General features: G+C 46.1%; 1 protein-coding gene across 8 annotated transcripts in view; it reads right to left on the reverse strand.

Moving 5' to 3' along the window:
- CTNND2 (catenin delta 2) overlaps nucleotides 1–12,329 on the reverse strand; it is a 902,659-nt gene that overhangs the window by 373,604 nt on the left and 516,726 nt on the right. For all 8 annotated transcript variants that reach the window (XM_055141787.1, XM_055141773.1, XM_055141779.1 and 5 more), the window contains one exon: nucleotides 1,059–1,231. In XM_055141787.1, the coding sequence (XP_054997762.1) occupies nucleotides 1,059–1,231 (173 nt within the window). The remainder of the gene's footprint in view (nucleotides 1–1,058; nucleotides 1,232–12,329) is intronic.

Genomic DNA, 12,329 nt, shown 5'->3' on the forward strand with positions numbered 1-12,329 from the left:
CTCTGCCAGCCTTGTGGCCAGGCCTGGCACGCCCCACAGACAGCCCTCCAGGACTGGGTGGGTGCTGGGGGACTAGAGATAAAAGTGTCCCTCCCACCTTCACTGGCAGATTGCAGGAAGTCTCTTAAGCCGACCTCTAGCATTGGCACCAAGGCTGCAGCTGGCACGAAGGCTCCAGTGGGGCGTGAGGTTCTGAGATATGTCCCAGTCATGGCAGGAAGGGGCCCTGAAGATTGGCAGCTAAAGACGCGCTTTGAGAGTTTGGGGCTCGACATCTCAGAAGTCAAAAGCAACAAAGATGGAAAGGACAGGATGCGGGTGCAAATGAGTCTAAACCTGTGAAGAAGACTGCTCTGAGAGGTCACACAGCTGCACTCACTCAGTGTAGGCTGTCCCAAACAGTCAAGGCTAAAATACATCAGTCCATCAAGGCACACATCTGTATATATATTTATGGCATTTATATCCCGGAGTTTTTTTTTTTCTTCAAAAACTCAGATTAGTGTCCGTCCCTACCGTTGTCATTACAGCTAGTGAATTCATGCAGAGAAGCCTCGACAGGAAGGATTCATCTTAAAGAAACACGAAGGGCACGCTTCGAAAACCCAACTTGACCGGGAGCCGCTATTGCTAAACAAATCACAACTCTCTGCAGAAGAGTCCCAGATCCTTGATGAACTACTGATAAAGTTCATCTTCCGGAGGAGCAAAGTCATTCTTCAGGAGCACGCACAGACTCAGGAGATACACACAGTGTATCTCGACAGACAAAGAGAATAACTAGACGTGTGTCCCGAGATGCAGATAAAGACACAAATACAGACGGAGGCGGGACAACCCCGATGATCCAGGGAAAATAGACTGAGAACCCAGGTTCTCTCTCACGGTATTCGGTCCTTGGTTCCTTCCTCCCAGCCGAGAAAGCATCTCTCTGGACTCGAGGGACCAAGCAAGCCAGAGGCACCCAACCCTCTCCCAGCCCTGCTGCCCACCTCACCCTTGGCTCCGGGGACCCCTGCCCCGCCCCACGCGGAGGGCCAACGCACAGCAGTACTTACCTGGCTAAAGCTCTGCCCGGCTCCTCGAGCTTGCGTGGCGCGGGTGGGCAGCTGCGTAGGGGCCGTTTCCCCCAGGGCCAGGGTCTGGTTGCTATGGTAGCTGGCTGGATACTGGAAGGACCCTTCAGGTTTGGAATTGAGCTGAAGTGCACTCTGGGAGAGGAGGCTGGGCCCTGCATTGAAAGTCATTTAGAGCAGTAAGTGACAGTCTCAGTGGAGCAGAAATGACATGTATTATTTATCGAGAGTGGCCTGGAATTATCACACGCACATGATTCCAGCCATTCATGCTCTGAATCCTGAGGACTGAAATGACCATCTAATTCCACTCCAGCTCTTAAATGAGATTTTTTTTTGGGGGGGGGGCGGCGGGGAAGGTGGCGGTTACAAGTTCTCCAAAGAGTAGATTTCTTTTTCAAATGATCTCATCCTGACCTACATAGACGCATTTCTTATGAGACAAATTAGTTAATCGAGTAGTTATTTTTGTACCAGACAGATAAGAAGCATTGGAAACAATTTAAAAGCCTACCTTTTGGTTCATGCTAATTTTGCTAATAGAAATCTTTCTGACTGAACAACCAGAGAGCTGAAACCTTGCAAATCTTCCAATCACTGACACATTCTATTGCATCAGCAGTGACGTCATACTTCAATGCCTGAAGGGTAGGTGGGGTTTAAAATATGAACAGCTCTCCCTACGATGCAGAAGGTACCTTACTCTCACATGATCTGTGGCTGGATACCTCTGCCATCAAAGCAATGTGAAACAAAAGGACAAAGAGAAAAGAGAGTGCTAAGGCTCTGGCCACTAATGTGACCCACACCACAGGTAAGAATTGGTCCTGGCCACACTATTGAATGGTATTTTATAGATGACATTGTATCCTGTTCTCTAGAGTTGATTTCAACAGCATTCTTGCAAGAATCTATCTATTCCCCTTTAAAATTTTCTTAAGTGGCAACATGAATTTTTTCCGCTTCCCTTCACTGCAGGGGGGTCATGTTCCTTTTGATGGAGGGTAATTCAACGTGCAAAGACTCCAGTTAACTATGGTTTTAGCCTGCATGTGTCCCTTTGGTTTTAGATGGAAAGCATTTCTAACCAGTCTCATGTCTAATAAGTGTTTCAGTTCATGTAGAGTTTTCACTCCTTATTGATTTCTTTATATATATATTTTGTTTGTTTGTTTTTGGGTCACACCTGGTGATGCACAGGGGTTCCTCCTGGCTCATGCACTCAGGAATTACTCCTGGCAGTGCTCAGGGGACCGTATGGGATGCTAGGGATTGAACCTGGGTTGGTCATGTGCAAGGCAAATGTGCTACCCGCTGTGCTATCACTCCAGCCCCCATTTCTTTATATTTTATTAAAAAACGTTTTATTTTATTAAAACACCATGATTTACAATTAAGACCTGGTCATGACTTTAGGTTTCAGTGGGATTCTAGGTTTCATATGACGTGGGTCTTTTTTTCACACAAAATAACATGCCCTTCCTCTGGTCCCCCAACTTTTGCCTTCTGAGAACTTTCCCTTCCTTCTGACCCTCAGATGTCAAAATACTTTCTGATATTGGATATTAAACAATTGGGGAACACAGGTGGAACCTGGCATTTTTGAAATGTGTGCATTATCTGGAAAAAAAAGAAGCAAGGAAATCATTAAGTTTCTACCCAGCTCCAATTTCACCATGAAGGGCATAACAAAAGTACAATTGTAATCCTTTAGCTTTTAATTCAGAAAATATAGTCCTGAGAAAATAGTCTCTACCAGATGGCGGAGTTTGCAGTAGCAGGGGAAAGATCATTTACTCCTCGCGGGTGGCGTTAAGGGCCTCATCACTAGACAGACAATGTCTCTTTGGGGAGCGTGCTCAGAGTTCCACTCTGGATGCCAGGAACACTCCGCCCCACTGTGCAGAGAAAACTGCCAGCAACCTAGAGGCAAGGGGGGGGGAGGGTCGAGGGGTGTCCAGGCCCCAGGTGCTGGGGACGTGGAGGCACAACGTCCTGGGACTGCAAGAGCCATGCAGAAGGCAGAGGGGGCTGACAGGAACTGATGCAAGAAGGAGGGGAGGGAGGAGGAGGGAATGAGGTGGAAGAGGAGAGAAAGAAACATGGGCATGGGGAGGAAGGAAGAGAGGGAAGAAAACGAAAGGTAGGGGGGAGGAGGGGGGAGGAGGGGAGGGCAGGGGAGGGAGGGCTGGAGGGGCAGGCGAGGAATAATGGTCTTGGAGGTGGAAGCTGCCATGGTCCTGGCAGGAGCTGGGGGCTGGGCGGGGAGTGCAGACCGTGCCCAGGGCTTTGCCCGGGTCCACACAGCCTCTGGCAGGGAGGAGGAGAGTGGGCAGAGAATGGCTTCCCACACGGAGCTGCTCTTTGACTATTTCCTTCTGGAAGGTCTCCTGGACTAAGGGCTCCGATGGCATGAGTCACACCCCCGCCCCCACGGCAAAGCATCTCGGGACTGTGGACACTGAACAAGACACAACAGAATTAAGGACCTTTGAAAAGGCAAGGCATTAAGATAAAATCTTTAATTTCATGTAATACGCTTAACAGCAACTCTAAAGCCAAAGAGATGCATGTCCTAGTTATTTGCCTTTCAAAGAGGCTGTGTCACTTCAATGAACATTCTTAACTATGTGGTGAGCGGGGGCCAACAATTCCGTAAATGCTGAATTTTGCAAATGTAACTACCGAATGAACTCATAAAGTTCACAAAGGAACGGTTCATCAACAGATTCATAAGGTCTCCCAAAATATACACACATCTTCTCCAGGCAGGGTCTTTGGGTGAAAATTCGAAAGTCCCCGTAACAGAGAAATTTTAATTAAAAATGTGATTTAGGTGCTCCCGAAACAGATGTCATAAAAATAATAGAATCTCCTTCTGTTTGATGAAATCATTTGTGTACTTGATCAATTTCCAATGAAAACAAACCAAGATGATCTATCTCATTACTTTGCCCACACATCTCAAGCATGAGAGCCAGATGCACTCTGACAAAGATAATTTCGGGGACGAGCAATATGTCATGATACTCAACATGGACATCTCCCCTGCAAGGACGAGAGAGGACAAGAGCCCAAACATGGCTAGCGTGTTAGGGTACTGTTTCCAGCGCTGACTGCTTTTTAGGTCAGCGGAACTATATGGGAATACAAAAACTTAAAATGACAGGAATATGAATGATTTTATAGTGGGAAAATGCTTGATAATATAATTTACTCTTCATGCCCTTCATTAACATAACATGATGACATTTTCCAGAGATTTCAAAAGCATCTCCGTTTTTCACTTTAAACACTTAGTTTTTTTCCTTCAAAACTTTGGGACTTTTCCTCACCTCTGACTTGGGCTGTGTGTCAAATCAGGCTGCAGTGCTAACTCCATCTGCCGGGGAAGAGGATAATGGGAAATGATGCCCAGGGGGGTGATAGGAGTAAGAGATTGGGTCTGGACATTCTGCCTGTCCCAGAAGACATGTGAAGCACGAGCAGGCACTTTAGCATCATTAGGGCCACAGGAATCACAAGAGATGCTCAGAGATCTCCTGCTTCCAGGCATGGACCCATGTGAGTGACTGTCTTCCTTCGCCACGTGGGTGTGTGCCCCCTGACACTTCCCTCAAGTCAGGGTCTTTGGATCTGCTCAAAAGGCCTCAGCCGAGGGAAGACAAGGTGAAACCATCTTCCAACTCATCAATAAAACCAGTATTGTGATGTGGCCCACATCCAGTGGTCCCAACTAAACCCAAGGCCCTTGAAGCACTTGGCCCCTGCCACGGGGGCCTGGAGATAAGTGTCTTGCGTATGAAGCCAGGATGCTTGTCTGGCTCCCCCGCCCCTATGGGACTCTGAGATGATGCCCATGAAATGCCACCTGGCTACTTACTAAGCTCCTAAATGGCCGTGATCCAGAGACACCAAATGAATCTCGGAACTGAGCAGCTCGATGCAGAGATGTCTCCAGACTGTGATTATTAAAATTGTAGAATTCCAGAAGTGCACGGCTGCAAGAGCAGTCATGTGACATCATATGCTATCCATAACAAGTCATACAAAACGAATTCTCTAGCATGGCCTTTTCGGGAGGTTTGAGTGATGGTGGGAAAATTCCAAGTAATAAGGGTGAGACTGGCATTGTCAAAACATTGAATGTAATCAGAGTAGACAAAGTAGAGAGAGAATATTGTGGAAATTGCCTACCACACAGGCAGGGGAAGGGTTGGGATTAGGTAAGGTGGTGATGGGTGGAATACTGGGGATTTTGGTGGTGGAAAATATGCACTGGTGGAGGAATGGGTGTTTGATCATTGTATGACCAACCTCAAACACGAAAGCTTTGTAACTATATCTCACGGTGATTCAATTAAAACAAACAAAAAAAATCTCAGTCTGTCATCAAGTACATGGAGATCATGGGGAGAACAGGGATGAGGACATAGTGTGTCCAGAGATGAGCGTGTTTGGAGCATGAACAGGACTGGACTCCCACATCTGCACCAGTCAGGAGGAAGGGGGCATTCTCTCACCCTACCATTTCACACAGCCGGGCACTCCAGGGGAATTGTGGGCAAGGTGGCCACCGAGGGGGGCTCTTAAGGCCACCTTGTTCCTCGTCTCTACAGCTTCATGCCTGAAAATCTGAGCAGCCAATGAGATAATGGGTGTGTAGATGCTTGGGAAAAACAGAAACTGCTTCCCAAATAAACGTGTTATTATTATTACCCAATTATCTAATTATCCAGACACATGATTGGGTGATAAACCTTGACTGGGATTTGTCTGTCCTGAAACCTTACTGCTGCATCCCTCCCTTATCACGTCCTTCGGCACTCGGGGAGCTCCCATTGCACAGAGCAGACATTCAAGGCAAAGCTGATTTCACGACCCGCTGGCACTGAAAACACAACAATAAGAGCAAATGAAAAAGCGGAGGTGAAAAAGTTCTTTTTCCTCAGCCTGCAGTTTCCTTCTCAGCCTCAAAATGCACCCTCAAATAGAAAGTGCTCTGAAAACGCCACCTTCTCCAGGCAGCCTGTCCAGGGCCTGGACTACCCTGGGGAAACTGACCCTCCCTGCACCAGGCCGCTTCAACACGGTGCAGAGAGGAGACGGTGCGGGAGTTTAACTCTTTTAGGGATGTGCAGGGGCCAAACAGCAGCAGTTTCTCTGGGAGAGGGACGAGAAGATGGGAGCTACTGAACAGGGCTCTGTGTGCTGAGGTACTGCAGGGACCCCCCAGTCCAGTACTTTGTGCAGGGCAGAGAACTCACGTACAGTGCTGAAGATCTTAGCCCAGAGTGGTTGCATTAGCAGGCAGCAAGAGAAAGGGTGCATTTAAGAGATACCTTAAAGGGACCAGAGCCATAGTACAGCAGGTAGGGCGTTTGGCTTGCATGCTGGGTCCCCAGCATCCTATAGGGTCTCCCAAGCACCTCCAGGAGTAATTTCTGAGTGCAGAGCCAGAAATAACCCCTGAGCATCACTGGGTGCGACCCAAAAAAGACACACACACAAAAAGAGATACCTTAAAGCCAAAGCTCTTCAGGGTTCAGTGACTAAGTGACGTGGTGGCAGCCACAGAGGCCCAAGACAACACTGGCCACACACATGGGCAAGTGGAAATGTTCCCAAAGCACAGCAAGACCTCTGGGAAAACCAGGCCTGGCTGAGAGCGGCCATAGCCAGGTACACACCTTCTATTTTTATGATGGTGAAGGCAGCTCGTTGGGTGCGCCCTCTCGTCACACTGCACCCCAATCTCTAGGGAGACAAACGCGCAGACGCAGCCATTCCCACCATGTGGCATTCCCAAGGAAAGGACTTGCGGGTGACAATGGCGGGGACCAGGAGTTAGGGAGTGAGGGTGGGACTCGGGAGTTGGAGGAGATGGAGTTGATGTAATTAGCAGGGGACCCTGGCCTTGGTTTTAATACTGGCTTCAAGGGAATCTGCACAAAGCACCCTCCTTGGTCCTAAAATAACTTCTGAGAGGAAAATGAAATTTAGTTAATCCCAAAAGAGATTAACTGCAAATATTTCTCCAACACCCGCTTCTGGCTGAGACCTCCAGGGAGATCCTGGAGGGAGGGGGGGCAGCTCCCACCCAGACAAAGCCCAGGCAGCTGTTCCCATACCCCAAAGCTGTCGCCATGCCTTGGCTGGACCGCCCAGCTAAATAGCTTTGATTTTCTGGAGCGACTTCCCCAAAATCTACCACACTGACCTCCCAGTAGCAGCACTCTGGATCGGATGGGATGTAACGCAGAAGCCAACCAATCTCGACTCAAAAACCTGTGACCACAGGAGGCATAACTCACAACAACAGCTCAGTCAACCCTCAAACTAGGACCAAATGTCCTCATGGTGAGATACAACCATTTTCACCAATTTTCTTTAACTGGAGGATTTTTTGATCATCCCACTAGCCAGTTAGTGGTAATAAGGCATCTAAACTAAATGACTGTGGGGCTGCTATGGGGGCAGACTTGAGGGGTGGTTGGGAAAATGGAGACAAGGGTGGAGGAAAGGGGCAGGTGGTGGGGTTGGGGTTGGAATATCGAATGCCTGTAACAAATCTTTGTAAGTCACAGTGTATAAATAAAGTGGGGGAAGAGAACGCAGTTGAGGACAGAGACATAACTCTCAAAGTTATCAGCAGCAGATGCGGGAGCGCCAAGAACAAGGCCGGGTCTCCAGGGGTAATCATCAACTTAATTACAAAGTTAGTTTAGCATTAGATGAAAAGCGTTATTAACAAGAATGCACCAGGGACGAGAGAGCGCGCCTGGGTTAGGGCACTCGCCTTGTACACAGCTGGCCCGGGACTGATGTCCAGCCCTGTAATGGTCCCTTGAGCACTGCTGGGAGCGAACCCCAAGCCCAGAGCCCAGAGTGGGAAGTATCCCTCCAGCATTACCTGGGGAGGTTCAACTCTCCCTTCCCACCAAAGGGAACCCCACAAAAACACAAAATAAGGATTCTCGAATGCACTAAATCAACAGCTAGTAGAAGCAGGCAACACCTCCTCGAAACACTCAATGAGTGTTTTCTGAGGCTGTTAATGGAGAGTAATCAAAGGTATAATAAACCCAGAATTGAGACGGGCAAGTTCAGGGCCCAGCGTCTGGCAGCGGGAGCTTTATTTCGATGTGTATTTGTCAGAACGTATAGAAACACTCTATTTACTGATAGACCAAATTGACCCTTTCGAAATGGTGTGATGTCGTATCTTTACAGATGATAAAAATAACAACCAACAAGACCCGCGCTCATCTATAACTGACAAAGACTGTGTGCTCAGTTCCACTTTTTCTGAGGAAGGTTAAGAATGATTGGAAAGTTAAGGATTTATTTCAAATTAGAACAAATTGTCAGAGTAACAGAGAATGAAGAAAAAGGGGACATCATTTGTTATTTAAAAAAATTAAGAATAAAAGAAGTGGTGAAGTACCTACGTCCACACTAAGGGCTGCTAGAAATTACAAAATCAATGAGAACCACTGTCAATTATTTGAAAGATTATTAAATCGATTTAAGTTCAGCTCAAAGCACTTTATTCATATTTAAGTACAAGTTAACTCTATGTAGCAAAAAATATTGACTTTTGCTTAAGTCATACGGCTAATCACTTCATTTATAGCAGCAGTTACCTCTTTCCAGGCCCCGGATAAAACTGTCTATTTATCAGCTTACTTGGGATCAGAGTAGTGAGTGCTGATGCATTGCTGCTTATTTCTGGGCATAATTGGGAAGGCCTATAAGTCTATGTTTCACTCAGAACTTTTCCTGCAAATCCATCCACCATTCCTAAAACTCATCTCTGAAGCAAGTTCTCAGGTCTTATTCCACAAGGAAACCAAGAAGGGAGAGGTTTGTCCATGGGGAGGTGGGAGTTTAAGCTTCAGGAGGTGAGGGGAACTGGGATGGGTGGTCCTCAAACTTTGGGTAGTTGTGGGGTGCTGGAACTTTGTACATCAACACCAAAGCTTTCACACCATTGTAACCTGTTTAGCTCCACTACAATAAAAAAAGACCAACAACAACAAATGAAAACCAAGCACTTCATTTCTTGGTCTCTGTTGCAGAATATTGATTTCATTATCAGAATAGCTGCTTTCATGTGAATCGAAAACTTGAATCGTCCAGAAATAGAAACAAACTGCAAGTCAAGGTATAGCCTTAACGAGGATGCCTTTTCCAGTAAGAGTCTTTTACACCAATAAAATGACAACAGGTAAAGTTGCACATTGCAGTAACTCAGCCACTGTACATATGCATATAATGGTAAGAATGAGCAGAATTTATCACCAAAATACACTTTGAATGTATAATTTTAGTTTAAAATGTAAAACTCGGGAATTTTATTGAGCATAGGATTTAACATGATATTATAATCATAGCATGGTATCTTTTTATAGCTTACTCCAATTTCAAATGATTTCTTTGCAAAGCTTTGTCTACAGACTGTTTACCATTTCAAAAACTTAATGTAGCATAAGAAAAATCATTAGATGTATTTCTTTGAAAATTAAAAGTCTAAGGGGACTAGATCCTTATTTATACAAGAATTATGAAAATAAATACAAAAATTAATACACATCCATTTAGAAGAATATAAGATTTAAAAGTCAAATCTTGAAAATACTACAATGCATTTTGGGGATTATACAAGCTTAATGAAACAGTTTGGGATTTGCAAGAGTATGTGTAGTGTGTGTGTGTGTGTGTGTGTGTGTGTGTGTGTGTATGAGAGAGAGAGAGAGAGAGAGAGAGAGAGAGAGAGAGAGAGAGAGAGAGAGAGAGAGAGAGAGAGAGAGAGAGAGAGAGAGAGAGATTTGTAGACTTGTGTTTACATTTGCCTTTGATTCCTGATCAGGTATGTTCTCAGGATGGAGAGCTTCGTGGATTTTTTTTTTCTTTTGCTTTTTTGGGGGGGTCATACCTGGTGTTGCATAGGAGTTACTCCTGGCTCATGTACTCAGCAATTACTCCTGGCGGTGCTCGGGGGACCATACGGGATGCTGGTAATCGAACCCAAGTTGGCTGTGTGCAAGGCAAACGCCCTCCCCACTGTGCTAGCACTCCAGCCCCACTTCCTGGAGCTTCAGCACATCTTTCCAAAGTAGGCTGGTTTTGAAAACTTCCCCGTCTACAGCATAACCCCCTACCACACGCCACAGTTACTCAGGACCCCCAGAGACTGGTACCTCTGTGGGAGACAGAAAGGGCTACTGACTCTATTAAAAGTGGAAATGTGTCCAACAGAGGAGATACAAGCACCTCCCGAGAGCCTAGAGCAAGGACGCTAGTCCAAGCCACACAGCTTCTGGAAAGTTCTCCTGCTCCCATCCCGAGAGCTGCATCCTCACTCTCCTGGTGGGAGAACACAGACAGGGACATCCATAGGAGAAACGGGCTGTTTCCTGTTGTGTCGGGAGCAGCACTGGGCAGGGCCAGCACGCAGTGCTTAGTGCCTTTCCGCTCAGTTCCTCGCGGTGCCTCTAGTTAAGGTTCTGTTCGCAGAGGCTACAATATGCTTTTTTAACCATCTTTGTGCTAGAGGCAAATCTAAGAAAAATCACCTAAACACTAGCTGAAAAGCAGGTAGAGACGCTAGCTGGAAGGAAGGGCATGAGAGCTTCGGGAAATGTCTGTCTACTCCCCTGGGCCACTTAAGGCAGGTCCCTGGACTTGTCCCCATGGGCCGTGTCCCGCCCTACTCATTCCCCCCTGGCTCTCCACACTCAAGCTGGCAGAGAAGGGAGTGAGGCTGGGAAGGAACAAAGGAGGCGCGGAGAACCAGGCCACTTCTCACCCAGAACCGGGGCATCTGTGAGAAATAGATGCTCAGGGTGTATTTCAAAAACTTGGTCCAAAGTGTGTAGGATGAAGACTGCAAAGCAAATACAGAGTGGAGGAGTGAATGCATTTTGTGGAAGGGATTTGGCATCTTTAGTGCCACGGGACAGTCCTCAGCCACGTGACAGTCCTCAATCTGGGCTCCTGTTTCCACGGGCAGTAGGGGGCTCCCAAAGCTTCTGTTCGACCCAGAGGTCTTCATTCCGGGCAGGTATCAACTGAGGGTCTGTTTCCAGCAAAAGAGATAATAAAGTGAATCTTCCTCTGCCCCTGAGCAGGGCTTGATTGTGGGGTAAACCACTTGAGCAATACATTTGTCACTGCAGCTTTAATTTTTTATGAAAATTCTATATTCTTAGACCACTTCTGTATCCTTTGGTACCACAACTGGGAATCATGAAAAGCTTCTCTTTATCTGGAAGCTTCTCATATTTATGGTTATTATTACACAGGAAGACAGGGAATTGCATTTCATGACACTGCAGTAACCTAATTGCTCAACAATGCTTTTGGCATGTAGAATGGAGTATATTTCCAGTAATTCAATGAAAGTTAAAGATAAGAGGATTAGTAATATATTCATCTCTGGAAAATAATATCTGATTATTATACTGGAGTCACTTGTTCAGATTTTGACTCTTGATTATTTGAGTTGATTTTTATTTGAAAACTTAAACATAATATGACTTTCTGTTCCTGGGGGGTGAGGTGGCAGGGGGTAGGGGTGGGTGGGGGGAGAGAGCAAGACCCAGTGGTGATCAGGGACTTTTGCTGGTTCTTGCTCAGTAGTGACCCTGGTGGTGCAGAGGAGACCATACATGATGCTGGGCTTTCACTAGAATTGGTGGCATGTAAGGAAAGTACATTATCCCAGGACTAACTCTCCAGCTCACAATATTTGCCATGATATTTAGATTTGGACTGGAGCGATAGCACAGTGGGTAGGGCATTTGCCTTACACATGGTCGACCCAAGTTCAATTCCTCTATCCCTCTCAGAGAGCCCGGCAAGCTACCGAGAGTATTCCGTCCTCATGACAGAGCCTAGCAAGCTACCTGTGGCATATTCTATATGCCAAAAACAGAAACAACAAGTCTCACAATGGAGACATTACTGGTGCACACTCGAGCAAATCGATGAACAACGGGACAATAGTGCTACACTGCTATTTAGAATCAGTGAATCACCTATGATTTTCCTCTTATTATATACTAGGATTTTCTAGAATATAGTGGCATTTCAATTTACCAATTGTTAAATAAGAATTATCGCTACTTCGATATATTATATGAATTCAATGATTAAAATCAATATGCTGACTTAAAGGAATCAACAATTTAAACACTTAAGTCATTTTCTCCCAAGTGGTCCATGTGGATTGTGATTCTGTTTTTGTGT

The sequence above is a fragment of the Sorex araneus genome, chromosome 1, assembly GCF_027595985.1.
Source record: "Sorex araneus isolate mSorAra2 chromosome 1, mSorAra2.pri, whole genome shotgun sequence".
In the NCBI taxonomy this organism is placed as follows: Eukaryota; Metazoa; Chordata; class Mammalia; order Eulipotyphla; family Soricidae; genus Sorex; species Sorex araneus.